The sequence below is a fragment of the Piliocolobus tephrosceles genome, chromosome 3 (assembly GCF_002776525.5).
Source record: "Piliocolobus tephrosceles isolate RC106 chromosome 3, ASM277652v3, whole genome shotgun sequence".
Taxonomy (NCBI): domain Eukaryota; kingdom Metazoa; phylum Chordata; class Mammalia; order Primates; family Cercopithecidae; genus Piliocolobus; species Piliocolobus tephrosceles.
The window spans coordinates 4,635,318-4,651,777 of NC_045436.1; the positions used below are offsets into that span (position 1 = coordinate 4,635,318).

Consider the following 16,460-nt stretch of genomic DNA (forward strand, 5'->3'; position numbering starts at 1 on the left):
CCCGTCTCGGCCTCCCAAAGTGCTGGGATTACAGGCTTGAGCCACCGCGCCCGGCAATTTTTGTATTTTTGTAGTATTTTTGTCTGCAGACAAAAGTCTGCAGAGACAAGGTTTTAAGCCAGGCATTAAAGACTTGCAAAACCATTAAACTCTGCCACTCGCTGGCTTTTTAAAATAAAAATGTTATGTTCACATATAATTGGTTTATTATTTTTAATAAACCAATTGGTTTATTAATAGCTTTAAAACACTTAATTTCTAGCATGGTAACTATTGGTAAATGTAACCCACATACACATTCTTTGGGGTCCTCAGTCTTTAGGGGGGTGTTAAGGGGTCCTGAGGTCTAGGGGAATGGAATTAGAATAGGTGATGAGACTATTCATAATGCTGCAAACTTTTGGAGAAAATCTTAGAGAAAAAATTTTTAAACTCAGTCAGTCTTCCAAAATAGAAAAGAATGAGAAAAAACAGTAACAAAACTTTGGTTAAAGATTACAGAAAAAGAGTGCAAACAATGCAAGTAGGTGGCTGGGTGATTTTAACTTATCAGAAGATACTATCAGAGCACATTAAAAAAACCCAGAAGTAATAGCCTTAAAAATGAAGGAAATTCTGACATAATGCTACATAGTGAACCTTGAGGACATGATGCGGAGTGAAATAAGGCAGTCTCAAAAAGACAAGTGCTGTATGATTATATCAGATGCTCGGAGCAGTTGAAATTATCGAGACAAAGAATGGTGGCTTCCAGTGGCTGGGTGAAGGGAGCAATGGGGAGTCAGTGTTTAATGGATGCAGAATTTGCTTTACATAACGGAAGGAGTTTTGGAAATGGTTGGTGGTGATGGTTACACAATATGAATGTATTCGGTACCACCGAACCGTATACTTACAAATGGTTAACGTGGTAAATTTTGTGTTCCATGTATTTTGCCACAATAAAAAAATAAAACACTAGCCCTGTCTGATAGGGTTTCTGTTATGCTAAATATGAGTGCTCAATATGTGCCAACAGAATTGGGAAAAAAGTAAACAAAATTCAGCCTAAAAAGATATTTAAAATAGTATAGGAAGAATGAAAATAAGGGCTAGAAAAATATATGCCAGGCATATCTCCTTTAACAAGGAGAAAGTAAAACTTATCAATCTATTAATATACAAAATAGAACTCAAGATGTGAAAATCACTAAAAGAGATAGAGAAGGGTGTTTTACATGAGTAAATGGGTCAAATACACCGAAGAGATAAAAGTCATTGGTTTGAAATGTGTGAAAAAGGCAACACAGAGCTGGAAAGTAACATTTGGGAAGCCACAGCACCAGGGAAGCATTGATAATCAATTTCACCAGTAACAACAAAAACTTGCATCTGCTCGTGGGATGCTCTTGGCCACAGGTATTTTGTCACATGATGATTTTTTAAAAGTGATGAACTAATCAGCTACTACTGCTACGTGACAGATTACCCCAACACTTAGGGACTAGAGAGACCCAAAGGTAGAGGTGGTTCAGTGACCGGGACTACAGTCAGCCGAGTGCTGTGTACTCACATCAGGTGCCTGGGCTTGGTTCAACGTGGAGACCAGAACCCAGGGGCCCACATGGGGTTCTGCCTGTGGCCTGGCTTCCTCGTGTCAGCCTTAGGGTAGCCGGACTTCTTGCATGCTGGCTCAGGATTGTAAGCACGTGTGTTCCAGGAAACAAGGCAGAGACCTCACTGCCTGTTATGACCTAGCCTCAAAAGTCACGTCGCATCATTTCTTTCATGCTCTATTGGTTGAAATAGTCATAAACCCTCCCAGATTTAACGCAAAAGGGCATCAAACCCCTACTTCTTAATGGGAGGAGTGTCAAATACTGTAAATTATAATAATCTTTAATTTAAATATTTTATATTTTAAAATCTCTTCACTCCAACTTCTGGCCACAGATTTATTAACATTCTTCCCATATGCAAAAATGCATTCGCCCTTTCCACAGATGCCCCTACCTGGAGATCCGGGATGTAAATCAGGTCCAGCTGCGGCTGAGATTCCTCAGGTGTGGTTGCTTAGCTACAGCTCTTTGAGTACTTTGAGAATCTACTGGGAAAGGCTAGGGATGAGGCGCAGTTTTACTTTTAAACCCCGTAAGTCTTGGCTCTTTTATATTCTTTCTAAATTTTGCTTGAAAACTGGCCAGTTCTTTTTATTATTTTTTTAGTTCACCTCTCTTTGTCCGTTCTTACTGTGGGTAAAGTAGACCACTGGTACCTTCAGCATTCTGCTTGGAGCTCTGCTCGGCCACATCTACCAGTGCAGTTGTTAGTTTTTCCGTTTCCCTTAACAACACAAGCACAGTGTTGCTAAACATTTTGCCATTTCATCGTCTGAGACTTCATCAACAGCCTTCTCTAGGCCCTTGCAGCTCTGCTGGCCACCAGGTCCCAAAGCAGGTCCCAAAGCTGGTACTAAGTTTGTTCCAGGAGCACCTCATTTCCTGTGCCATGGTCGGGCACTTCGATCCTGGCCTTTGAGTCTTTGCAGGTTGCTGCTTCACGCAGCTAAGTTTTGTGGTGATGTGTTAGCAGAGCAGCAGTAACTACTATAAAATAGAGAACATTTCCATCATCCTCGAAAATGTGCTTCATGCCCCACTTTGATCAAAACCCACCCTTCAGCCTGGTGCATGGCTCATGTCTGTAATCCCAGCACTTTGGGGGGGTCGAGGCGGGAGGATCACCTGAGGTCAGGAGTTCAAGACCAGCCTGGCCAACATGATGAAGCTGCCATCTCTACTAAAAATACAAAAATTAGCTGGATGTGGTGGCAGATGCCTGTAATCCCAGCTACTCAGGAGGCTGAGGGACAGAGCAAGACCCTGTCTCAAAAAAAAGAGACAAAAACCATTAGAGAAAAATGGCTTACTATTAATTTCCTTTAGAATTGAATTTTAAAGGGCTTGTAGATAAATTAATCTAGAAGCCTTGTTCTACAAAAGGAACCTGGTGAGCATAAACTACTAAGCTACGTCCAATTTTTTTCGACAAAGTTGTAATCCAGATGTCATTAGCATTATTTCATACATAATTTTTCATGTATTAATACATATTTTTAAGGGTTAACGCATGCACCACCGGGCCGGGCACAGTGGCTCACGCCTGTAATTCCAGCACTTTGGGAGGCTGAGGTGGATGGATCACCTGAGGTCAGGAGTTCAAGACCAGCCTGGCCAACATGGTAAAACCCATCCTTACTAAAAATACAAAAATTAGCCAGGCGTGGTGGCAGAGGCCTGTAATCCCAGCTACTCTGGAGGCTGAGGCAGGAGAATCACTTGAACCCAGGAGGCGGAGGTTGCAGTGAGCTGAGATTGCGCCATTGCCCTCCAGCCTGAGCAACAAGAGGGAAACTCCGTCTCAAAAGAAAGAGGGGGGAAAAAAATCATGTACCACATACTTATTTTGTTTGACCATTTTCTCTTTTTTTTGTTCTTTTCTGTAGCTTTTCTGCAATTAGATAAAAAAGGACCACAAAAGCATCACTTTGATCAACCTTCAGTAGCACCTGGGAAAAACTACTCTTTCACAAGAGAAGAGGTGAGACAGATCGATCGGGAAAATCAGAGGCTTTTGAAAGAACTGTCAAGACAGGCGGAAAAGCCAGGAAGCAAAAGTACAATTCCTAGATCAACTGATCATCCCCCAAAGTTATATCACAGTGCTCTCAACAGACAGAGGGAACAACAAAGGATTGAGAGAGAAAACTTGGTAAGTAACTAAAATAGTCATCAAAGAAAATGTGTTTGCACTGATTTGTACGTCCAGCTTACAGGAAACCTAAATACAGCCAAATATTCAAACTTCATTACATAAAAGCAGGTACAGTACGTGTGGTATGAAACATATGATGTGCTGTAAGTCTGGAAGATATGATATGTATTTTTATCCAGGAAACTATATATTAAGAGACCATTGCCCAGATGCAGTGGGTCACACTATAATTCTAGCACTCTGGGAGGCCGAGGTGGGCAGCTCGTTTGAGGCAAGGAGTTTGAGACCAGATTGTGCAATCTGGCAAAACCCCAGCTCTACCAAAAATGCAGAAATTAACTGGGCATGGTGGCACACACCCGTGATCCCAGATACTTGGGAGGCTGAGGTGGGAGGAGCATCTGAACCCGGCTGGCGTAGGTTACAGGAGCCAAGATTCTACCACTGGACTCTAGCCTGGGCAACAGAGCCAGACTCCATCTCAGAAAAAGAAAAGAAGAAAAAAACAAAGAAGAGGGAGAAGGAGACCATTAAAGGAAAATACTGAAAGTTCCATTATTTATTTGCCTAGATTGGTTAAATCACTGCAGTAGAACAGGAAGTGGTATCCAAGGGTCAGAGACAGTGTTTCTTCTGTGAAGTATTCAGTCACTAGTGAAATCTCTTTTACCTCATTGTGTCCTGTCCCGGAAAGCTAAAATAAATTGTGTATCACTTATTTTAAAGGATCAGTGTATCTCCAATAGGCCAGATTGTTAGTCTGCTACTTAAATGTATGAAACATTGATTGTTACAAATCATATAGTTTGATATTCTAAGAAAATAAACATGGGAGGCCGGGCGCGGTGGCTCAAGCCTGTAATCTCAGCACTTTGGGAGGCCGAGACGGGCGGATCACGAGGTCCGGAGATCGAGACCATCCTGGCTAACTCGGTGAAACCCTGTCTCTACTAAAAAAAAATACAAAAAACTATCCGGGCGAGGTGGTGGGCGCCTGTAGTCCCAGCTACTCGGGAGGCTGAGGCAGGAAAATGGCATAAACCCAGGAGGCGGAGCTTGCAGTGAGCTGAGATCCGGCCACTGCACTCCAGCCTGGGCGACAGAGCGAGACTCCGTCTCAAAAAAAGAAAAAAAAAAAAAAAGAAATTGCCAAAAAAATGAATCTCATAATGTTTTAAGAAGGTTTATGGATTTGTGCTGGGCCGCATTCAAAGCCATCCTGAGCCGCATGCAGCCTGCAGGCCGCAGGTCGGACAAGGGTGGTTTACACCTTAAAATTTAGGGTAATCAACACTTTGTATTTTGACATTATTTCTATAGACAAGAGTTATTTCTCAAATCCTTTAGCTTTTGTTTAGCTTGGTCATGTAACACTCAGATGGACACATGGTATTGTTCCGTGTGATTTGGGTGCGTGAGCCGAACCATTTCTCTCTTATTTCCCTAAGTTTCTGCTTGTAAACTTGATAATTGATGTATCAGTCTCCAGAATGGGTTTACTTTTTGCGTTATTGTACAATTATTTCAAAGTTGACTTTGATCACATCTATATTGTTTTATATCTGATGAATAAGTATTGTGATTATCTTAAAATTTGTAAAAGAAAAAATACTCATCCAACCAAATAAATAAACTTAGGACATTAGGAGTTTAATAGACATTGAGACTTCTACCAGCAAAAAAGCAAAATTGAAAGATAACTGAAAATACCAGGTCTTCTGTCTTGTCCTTTCTACCCTGCACAGCTCAGTGCGTAGTTAATAGGATAATCAGACAAAACAGCAGATGCACTCTGCTAGTGAAAGACACTAAAGATGTGACCCCAGGAAGTTCCAGTACAGTTATAAACTGCAGGTAGAGAAGATACAATTTCAGGAGGTTTGGACACCGAAATCACACAGCTTCTCTGTCCACAATGCGAGAAAGAGGATATGATGGAAGACCGTGGATTTTACAGTCAGGTGGAATCACGTTCAATTCAAAACTCAGCTCAGCCAAGGGAACCACTAATACTAGTTGGGTAATTTGAGTAGGTGACTCTTTTCTAGCTTTTGAAGGCAAAAAACTAGGGAGGGGCACTTCACACAGAAGGAGCAGCATGCAGGCAGGCAGTAAAGATGTTCTCGGTTGTTCTGTCCAGTTCTTCATGTGTTTTGCACCTCTGCCGTTTGCCTCCAAGCCTCCTTTTGTTTCTATAACAACCTCCTCTCCCTTTTCTAAACGGCCCTTCCCCTGAATGTCTTGGCTTATTCTTCCACCATCTCTTCATTCTTTGGAATTGCTGCTCAGGAACTCAGCACAGAAGGGCAGGGGGTGAAACTGATCAAACACCAAGTGGAAATAGAGTTTTGGGAGTGGTCAGTGGTGATGTTTCATAACAGTGTGAACGTACAGAATGCCACAGAACCATATGCTTAGAAGTGGTTAAAATGTGGTTTCATTTTACCACAATAAAAGGAAGAAAGAAAAAAAGATTGTACAGAGAAAACTTGTCCTATGACTGAATTCATGGGTCTGATTTTTTAATGTGAAACTTAATGCAGGTCAGTACTCCCTTTGCAAATAAGATTAGCTTCCTTCAGAGAAAGTTTGAATCAATAAAGAAAATAACAAAATACAATCAAGGATCAATTGCCCAAGCTGTTTGGTCTACCTCAGTATTTCTTTCTCAGCAATGCCTATGAAAAGCCAACAGAATAAACTCTTTTCACCTTTTAAGAAATAATTATAAACAAAATTTAGAACATTATACGTTAGTCTCTGTTATTGAATTGTAAAAAATTACCATGTTATTGGATACTGTATTGCCTTGGCCAGTTGGTTTATATATCCTTTTTTTTTTTTATTAAAATATTATTAAAATGGAGACAGGGTTTCGCCATGTTGTCCAGACTGGTCTGGAACTCCTGAGCTCAAGCAGGCCTCCCAAAGTGCTGGGACTACAGGCATGAGCTACTGTGCCCAGCCTACATATCTTTTTTTAAAACTTTATATTCTTTACTAATTGGTTTTCAAACTTCTTAACAGTAAAAGCTTTTTTTCTCCAAATTAAATGGTATGCAGAATCTTTAGTATATAAAACAGACAATGCAGAAAGCATAGCTGGGCTAGTAGAAATTAGCAGGGGAAGACCCGAGGGCCCTCCCTGCTGGCCTTTCCCCGGTGGCCTACCAGCCCTTGAGGCACTACTGCAAAGGAAACAGGGTTAGGGTTAGGGTTAGCTCTACAACGTACATGTGGAGGATCTGTGGTAGCTTCCACGTGTGTGGTCATTCCTAGGGTTTAACACTAGGTTCTTAGCATTATAACTCCCGTTACGTCGTATCTATGAGAAAATCAGGTTTAATGTATTTTATTTCAACTTACAGCACCTTTCCTGAGACTAACCTGGCACAGAAGAATCAGTCCTCTAGCAAGCTTGTCTAACCCACCTGATTTTGTTGTTTGTTGTTCTGTTTTAGGCTTTTAGCAACCTGAAGCCATGTTTTTAGTTTCTATCTCTAGCGATACACAGAAAAGAGAGATGAGGAAGGGGCTTTGCTGGCCCAACCAGAAACAGAAACTAACAACCCATGACGGTATTCTCTCCGTCGGACACCCCTGGATGAACTGTTATACCATAGTAGTTTGGTTAGCTGTGGGATAGGCAAAAACCCTTGGATTTTTATGAAGTTAAATTATCTGAAATATGTTTTTCACATGATATGTCAGGAATGATTTAAAATCTTTTGGCCGGATGTGGCGGGTCTCGCCTGTAATCCCAGCTGCTTGAGAGACTGAGGTGGGAGGATCCCTTAAGTCCAGGAGTTCCAGGCCAACCTGGGTGACAGAGTAAGATCTTGTCTCTTAAAAAAAAGAAAGTGAATGTCACACTCTAGAATGTATTGCCTTGTTAAAAAGGATGCTGTTTAACCTTGGCTTTCACATTGACTGTCTTTATTGAAGGCTTTATTGAAAAGGCTTGAGGCTGTGAAACCAACAGTAGGTATGAAACGCTCAGAACAACTGATGGACTATCATCGCAATATGGGCTATCTCAGCTCATCACCACTGTCGAGACGAGCCAGATCCACTCTTGGCCAATACAGCCCATTAAGTAAGCAGCATAAAATCAAAATTATTTTATATTTGTTTGTATCTTGTATCTATTTTTTTAAAAAATGTAACTTATGTTATTCTGATAGAGTTTTCAATGCCAGCACTGGAGTGCATTCTGTTATTTCTCACTGTCATGTTTGGTTTTATTTGTATTAGTTCACTTAATTTCAGGTTTCATTTACAGCCTATAATGACAGGAAGGAAACCAGGAGATAAAACAATCGAAAATATCAGTAGGTTCTTAGGTAATTGAGGAAGTACTTTTAATTTCAGAGTTGATTGAGGGAAGAAATGCATAGATGTGCTGTTTAAAAGCTGCTGAAACGTTCTCCCTAGGTAGTTAAGAATTATTGCTAATAGATTCCAGCCCTTATATGTGCTTTTTTTTACTTACTGGATAACTAAAACAAAAATTAGCAAACTGATCACACAGCAGGCCTTACCACTTTACAGTAAGCAGTAAGGCTTGTTATGTGATCAGTTACAGACCTAGCCAGTTGTGTGCCCCAGAGAGTACAGGAATGGAGTGACTATTTAGTGCCGGAGTGTGCAACATCTAGAAAGGCCAGTGTCCTTTACACAAGTCTATACTGTACTTGATGTATGCATTCTAAACTATGTAATAAATAGAAGGTAATACCAAACCACTCGATGCCACAACTTCCCAGCGCCTGCCCGTGTGAGTCTTCAACTCTCATGACTAGTAGTTCCGTTTATTCCTTCTCCAAACCTTGCTTCCGTGGTATAGTGACTAAGACAGGGTCTTGTTTTAGTAACTCATACTTAGCACTGTCCCTAAATATAGTAAGTTATTTGTTGATTAGACATATAAATGGTTATACGAAGGGATTTTTTTCACATGAATTATTTGAGAAGCTTTTAAAAATGTTTGTTTTCCATGCCAGTCCAGTGAATCAAAATCCCCTGGTGTGGCATCTGGATGTGTTTGTGACTATATTTTTTGAGTTCCACAGGGAATTCTGAAGTGCATTCCTAGTCGAGAATCATTGCATTAGACTATTAGGCACACATAGAATGTGGAAGAAAAACTAGTCTGGACTTAAAGTGAGGTGAAGTTTCTCAGATAGTTCTTCTTTGTGTATTTTCAGGAGGAGCTTCCAGGACATCCAGTGCTACGAGTGGTCTCAGTTTTAGGAGTGAGCGATCAGCTGTTGACCCCTCCAGTGGCCACCCTCGAAGAAGACCGAAACCCCCTCCTGTCCGTACAGCTTGGTTATAAAACACGTTTTTTTACTTTAAACATTGTTCACACAACTTTTATTGAAGTGCTCGTGCATATTACAATAATTCTCTGTGTAAACATTTATAATACTGTTTAGCAATTTAAGGTGTACAACAGTGCGTTGTAATTTATTGTTAGTCAGTGCAAAATTATTGTCAAAAAGACGATTTAATGTAAAAAGTGTTTCCTGAGGATGTATTCATATAAGATGTATGTGTTCTTAATAGAGAAATAGTGGTATGCATGTGTATCTTCTCATTATAGAAATTGATTCCATTGTCATGCTGTCAAAATAGTAATGATAGTATCATTGCATGATGTACCCAAGATGTTCACTATATAGTTTTCAATTTGTGTTATTTTTATTTCTTTATAAGCCTTATACTATGAGCTTAGCTCCTAAATTTGGCTGGCTTTGTTTTTCATCTGCTTTAGAACTTACGTGGCATGACGTAGCTTGATTGTATGAGATTTAACATTGATTATGAAACAAATCTTGAAATGTGTTTTCATTGGTAGAGCTGATCTGGATTTGATGAGCAGATTGAGAGACGCTTAAATTGGAGCAATTTTTGTAATTCACCAGAGGTATCTAGTTATTGTATAAGTGCACTGAGTGTTAGATCTTAAAAGTTTGATCAACCATTCCAAACCATTTCAAATATGAATATTAGAAAGTTCAACGTAGAAGCTTCCCTTTTGTGTTTTTATGCATTCAGGTAAAGTCCTATTTATGATTCTTAGAAATGAGATAGGTTTTAGAGCTACAGCCTTCTAAATTGTGAATAGTTGAAGGACCACATCAGTTGCATCATAAGCAAAACCTATAGTATTTGTTGAATCAGTAAAATGGTACTATCAGCATGAAGAGCCAAGAAGCAGATCCTGAGGTGTGTTGGACAGTGTTTTATTCAGTATTTACTGTGTTATTAGAGAAGACCCAGCATAAGAAAGAAACGCTTTAGAAATTCCAGTAAGTATTTATAAGGCCTGAAAAAACTAAAATTTGAACAAAAAGGGAAATAAATCACACGTTTGCTGAGGCTGCTGCTTTAAATGTTGGCTACTTTTCTTGTTTTGGTTTACTCTGATTTGTTTGATTGAACCCTGGAAGTATTATTTTTACCAGCCCCACATTTAAAGACCTAGTAAGCTTGACGGAATTGGTAATGGCAGATAGGGTTTAATATTGTTGACTTTCCAAATTAGAATGTTTTTTCTGTCAAACTTAGGCTTTTGTATAGCAAAGTATGATATCTCATTGTTACCATCGTTTTTCACTACTAGCCTTTTCAGTATGCCCTTAAAATGTATTGGAAAGGTTCCATGTTAAATGACAAATGTCTTTTTTCAGTATGAAGTTTTGATCTGTAGCCACAGTAAGATTTCTGTTTTCCAGTGGTCAGGCTCTGTAGCACGTATGCTGAATGCTTTTTCCTTAGCACCTTTAACGGTAACGTGTTTACTACATTTTCCAAAACATCAATTCAAATGTCTCGGTTTTAGTTTGTATTAATAGATTTTGTTGAGGATAGGGCCTGCGAACGTGGGCGCAGTGAGGTTAAATAATTCATGTGACCACAGCCTGGCTTTGAGGTTCTGCTTCTTTTGGGGGCCATAATGTTCATTCAATGTTATCTGATGCTCTGTTCTGATGAACATGTTATTACACCTGCTGTATATGTAAGCTTTAGCTATACTAAACCAAGGCTTTATTTTCTTCTGTTTTTTAACTTACTGTACTTTGAATGTTTATATAACCTGTATTTCAAGAGAGAGAAGATAATGCTGAATTTTAAATTTAGCATTTGAACATCTGTCCAATAGTGAATTAATCAGTTTTTTAAAAATTGATTTTTAAGTTGTTCCAGAAAAATATTTATGTTTTATATATAATCTTTTTTATATATAAATCTTTTTTATAAATTTTATTTTAAAAATCTTTAAAAAAAGATTTATATATATATATAAAGATTATATATATTTATATATAGTCTTTTCTGTTCATAATGGCATTAGTCTCTGAATACATTTTATATTATCTTTGCTGCCACATGTCAGGATACAACACAATAGTTTTATAAATAAAAACTGTACTTTGATTTTAGGTACTAATTTAATGCTTTAGTTTTTACTACTTTGAAAGGGGAAGTTCATCTAAGTATTACTGATAACAGGGATCCAACTTAAAGTAAAAGTTGGAAAGGGCAACAGTCTTTTAAGCAGAACTTACAATTCTGTTGTCATGGTTACTTATATATAATGAATATAACTAGACAAATAGGAGTTGGAAAATGTGGTATATTCTCTAAGTCAAGGTGCTCTGAAGTTGTTATAGTTTAAGGGACATTCTTAAGGAATTACTTAAGTATATTACTCTTTTCGTTTTCAAGGACATGAAAAAGTAAAGGATGGTCGAGCACTATTTTATATTTTTTTGACCTGTACTGAATATATGTACTTCGAAGGTTTACATCTATAACTAGAAAGTATACTAATCTGAGGTCTGGTTATTAGGCCAGATTCTTGTTCAGTTATTTTTCTCTCTGTCAAAAGTTAAAACTAATGTTGCCTCCTTTTTAAGGTAAGATTCTATGAAAGTTTTTTAACTATTAAAATTACTTCTTAAGGGGTAGCTCTTATACTCCCTCTACTCTCTTTTTCAGTTTCCATAAAAAGCTGTTTTCTTAGCTATTACTCCAAATAAAGTTCTTTGGTTTGCTTAAAAATGTAGTGTAATGCAGTTGTTTTCTCCCTGCTAACCCGAGTGTCCAAAATAGATACCTAGACAACTTTAAGAAGGTGACGATCACGGGTATGTGATGACTGTGCCTCTCATCTTCAGATTCTTCAACTACTGCGTTCTGTGAAACATGTTAAGACCAACATAAATCCAAAGATGTGAGTTGATTATACTTTAATAATTAAATTCATAAAAAGTTTACTATCTTTAATGCCAAAAAAGTCTTAACCGTAAATGATTATATACAATCTTAGAAAATGTGCTTAACAGTTATGGCTTCTTTATTTCTATGGGTAAAGATTAGTAAGAAACTTAAAATTAACATCCCTTTAAAATTTTCTGTTCCATTTTAATGTATTTTAGGCATTTAGAACTAGCCTGGCATAGTGAAGAAGGAAATAAAAGAATTAAAGATAACTGAGTTTTGATCCTATGTTTATCTCTAAAATGCACTGTCTTGTTCCTATTTTCAAAATCATAATAACTTTTACGTGCCTTACAGGACCAAGAATTAGTAGGAATAAAGTTGGAAGGATGGTGTTAGTTATTTCTGTCTTTGAAAGTATAATATTTACATGGAAAAGAGTTTGCTTAAAATTATATTCTTAATCAGAATTTATTTAAACTACATCATCTGATTGCTTCTGTAAAATTGTTATGGTACTACAATACAGTGGACACTCTTACAGCTTAAAGAAATGGGCTTTTTGTTGTTGTTGTTTGTATTTTTGAGATGGAGTCTCGCTCTGTCACCCAGGCTGGAGTGCAGTGGCACGATCTTGGCTCACTGCAACCTCCGCTTCCCAGGTTCAAGCAATTCTCCTGCCTCAGCCTCCTGAGTAGCTGGGATTACAGGTCTGCGCCACCATGCCGGGCTAATTTTGTATTTGTGTTTTTAGTAGAGATGGGGTTTTGCCATGTTGGCCAGGCTGGTCTCGAACTCCTGACCTCAAGTGATCTACCCGCCTCAGCCTCCCAAAGTGTTGGGATTACAGGCGTGAGCCACCGCGCCTGGCCAATAAATATTTTTTAAAAGTAGTCATGTACATCAGCATTTCTTATGTGTTCTGTATGAGTAATAAACACAAAGCTTGCTGCAAAACATCAGTTTAGGAACTTTTTATGAGGGTTTAATAAAACTAGCGCCATTGGAATAAATTCCCGAGTAGCTCCTGCAGTAGCTTATCTGAGCTCTCAATAGCAAAGAGAAAGAATGCTAGAGCAGATAGGATTATGTTATGGCAGAAAATTTTATTTGATTTTTCAATTCTGGTGATGGATTAATTCATTTAGAGATATTTCTGGAGCCACCATGATAGACTCTTAAGATTCTGTGCTTCCATTTCCAAATTTATTGGGTAAATCCAGGTAAGTTGCACTATTTGCCCTAGATGACATTTTTGAGGTTTAACTGGTTTACAAAATAAAACTTAAGAGGTAACATCGTTATTTTACTATAATGAGACAGGGTTTTTTCACATGACTCTAATCCACAATTATAAGATAGTAAAAGAATTTGAGGCCGGGGACGGTGGCTCACACCTGTAATCCCAGCACTTTGGGAGGCCGAGGCGGGCGGATCACAAGGTCAGCAGTTCAAGACCAGCCTGGCCAATATGGTAAAACCCCGTCTCTACTAAAAATACAGAAATTAGCCACGCATGGTGGAGGTGTGCCTGTAGTCCCAGCTACTCGGGAGGCTGAGGCAGCAGAATCACTTTAACCCAGGAGGCAGAGGTTGTAATGAGCCGAGATCATGCCACTGCACTCCAGCCTGGGTAACAGAGCCAGACTCCGTCTCAAAAAAAAAAGTATTTGAAGAGTCACCAAAAAATGATAAAAACTATGGTGCTAAATTCCTACAGGATATATATTACAATGATAGTCTTCACCAAAAAACCACACATCACATTTTATCTCATACATTTTGGAATTATAGCTAGTCTGCAAAGTCTGGAGGGTGCTTTGTTCTTGATTGCATTCTGAGAATCTATTTCATGCAGAAAATATGCAGCAGTAAGCAAATATATCTGTTTCCCACATAGTTACCTGTACAAACTAGAAAAATCTAACTGTACCATTAACTGCTGTCTTCACTTTTAACACCTGAGTGTCGTTTTGCCTGTTTTTGAGCTTCATATAAATGGGATTATGCTCTTGTGTGTGACTTTTTAGCTCAACATCTTTATGTTTGTGAGATTCTTTGATATTGTTGCATGTAGCTGTAATTGGTTCACGTTGATGTTTATGTAGTATTCTAGTACTTGACTATACCATGATTCATGTATCTGTTATGTGGTTGATGGATACTGTGGGTGGTTTCTAGGTTTTGACTATTACAAATAATGCTGATGTGAGGATCTTTGTAAATGCGCCTTGGTTGCTCTGTGTGTACGTTTTAGTTGGGCATGCGGTTAGCAGTGGAGTTGCTGGCTCAGAGCTGTGCTTGTGTTTAACAGTGCCAGAGTCGTCCACAGTGAGTGTAACAGCTCCTTCTTCCCAAAGTATAAGTTTGTGTTGCTCTAGAGACTGGTTAATATTTATTATTGTCAGTCTTTTTTTTTTCTTTTTCTTTTTCTTTTTGAGTCTGGGTCTTGCTCTGTCACCCAGGCTGGAGTGCAGTGGCCTGATCATCATGGCTCACTGCAGCCTTGACCTCCCTGGCTCAAGCGATCCTCCCACCTCAGCCTCCCAAGTAGCTGAGACAACAGGCATGCGCCACCATGTCCCGCTAATTATTGTATTTTTTTGTGGAGATGGGATTTCGCCGTGTTGCCCAGGTTGGTCTCGAGTGCCTGGGCTCGAGCAGTCCTCCTGCCGAGGCCTACCAAAGTCCTTGCAGTCCCCAAGGGATTGCATGTGTGAGCCACAGCAACTGGCCTTTCAGTCATTTTTTTAAAGTTTTAACTATTCAAGTGGATATTTAATACAGCTCATTGTGATTTTAATTGTATTATTTTGACTAATAATTAGATTGAACACTTTTTTAGAATTTTTCAACTTTTAGATATGGAGGGTACATATGCACGTTTGTTACATGGGTATATTGTACCCAGGCAATGAGCGTATTACCCAATGGGTAGTTTTTCGGTCCATGTCCCATTCCTTCCCTTCCCCATCTAGTAGTCCACAGTGTCTGTTCCCATGTTCATGTCCCTGCATGCTCAGTGTTAGCTTCTACTTAGAAATGATAATATTTTCTGTTTCTGTGTTAATTTGCTTAGGATTATGGCCTCCAAGTCCATCGCTGTTGCTGCAGAGGACATGATTTCATTCTTTTTATGGCTGTGTCATATTCCTTGGTGCATACGTATCACATTTTCTTTATCCAGTCCACCACTGAAGGGCACCTCGGTCAATTCCATGTTTTTGCTATTGTAAATAGCATGGAGATGACCATACAATTGCATGTGTATTTTTGCAAAAAGGCTTTATTTTCCGTTGGGTATATACCCAGTAATGGGATTGCTGGGTCAAATGGTAGCTCTGTCTTAAGTTCTTTGAGGAATCTCCAAACTGCTTTCCTCAGTGGCTGAACTAATTTACATTCCCATCAACAGTGTATAAGCATTCCCTTTTTTCCACAGCCTCTTCAGCATCTGTTGGTTTTTGACTTTTTATAATAGCCATTCTGACTGGTGTGAGATAGTATCTCATTGTGGTTTTGATTTGCATTTCTCTGATAGTGATAATGAACATTTTTTCATGTTTCTTGTCCACTTACATGTCTTTTGAGAAGTGTCCATTCATCTCCTTTGCCCACTTTTTTTTTTTAAGATGGAGTCTTGCTCTGTGGTCCAGTGCTCTGCACTGGAGTGGTGCGATCTCGGCTCACTGCAACCTCCACCTCCCAGGTTCAAGCGATTCACCTGCCTCAGCCTCCCAAGTAGCTGGGACTACAGGTCTGTACCACCACGCCCAGCTAATTTTTGTATTTTTAGTAGAGATGGGGTTTCACCATGTTGGCCAGGCTGGTCTCAAACTCCTGACATTTTGCCCTTTTTTTGAGATGGAGTTTTGCTCTGTCGCCCAGTCTGGAGTGCAATGGTATGATCTCGGCTCACCGCGACCTCCGCCTCCCGGGTTTATGCGATTGTCCTACCTCAGCCTCCTGAGTAGCTGGGACTACAGGCGTGCACCACAACTCCCAGCTATTATTTATATTTTTAGTAGAGATGGGGTTTCACCATGTTGGCCAGGATGGTCTCGATCTCCTGACCTCGTGATCTGCCCGCCTTGGCCTCCCAAAGTACTGGGATTACAGGCTTGAGGCACCATGCCTGGCTGATTTTGCCTATTTTTTAATGGGATTATTTTTTGCTTGTTGATTTAAGTTCCTTGTAGATTCTGGATATTGGTCCTTTGTCAGAGGCATAGTTTGTGAATATTTTCTCCCATTCTGTAACTTTACTCTGTTGACAGTTTCTTATGCTGTGCAGAAGCTCTTTAGTATATTGAGGTCACACATGTCAATTTTTGTTTTGTTGCAGTTGCTTTTGAGGACTTAACCAAAAATTCATTGCCAAAGTCAGTGTTTAGAGGGGCATTTGCTAGGCTTTTCTCTAGGATTTTTTTTTCCCTTGAGACAGAGTCTGGCTTTGTCACCTAGGCTAGAGTGCAGTG

At 39.3% G+C, this 16,460-nt stretch overlaps 1 protein-coding gene across 4 annotated transcripts in view; it reads left to right on the plus strand.

Annotated features, from left to right (window-relative positions):
* CFAP97 (cilia and flagella associated protein 97) overlaps window positions 1-12,254 on the plus strand; it is a 40,749-nt gene extending 28,495 nt beyond the window's left edge. For all 4 annotated transcript variants that reach the window (XM_026456059.2, XM_026456062.2, XM_026456061.2 and 1 more), the window contains exons 3-5: window positions 3,485-3,750; window positions 7,699-7,849; window positions 8,961-12,254. In XM_026456059.2, the coding sequence (XP_026311844.1) occupies window positions 3,485-3,750; window positions 7,699-7,849; window positions 8,961-9,091 (548 nt within the window). In that variant the 3' untranslated portion in view covers window positions 9,092-12,254. The remainder of the gene's footprint in view (window positions 1-3,484; window positions 3,751-7,698; window positions 7,850-8,960) is intronic.
* Window positions 12,255-16,460: the final 4,206 nt, after the last annotated feature.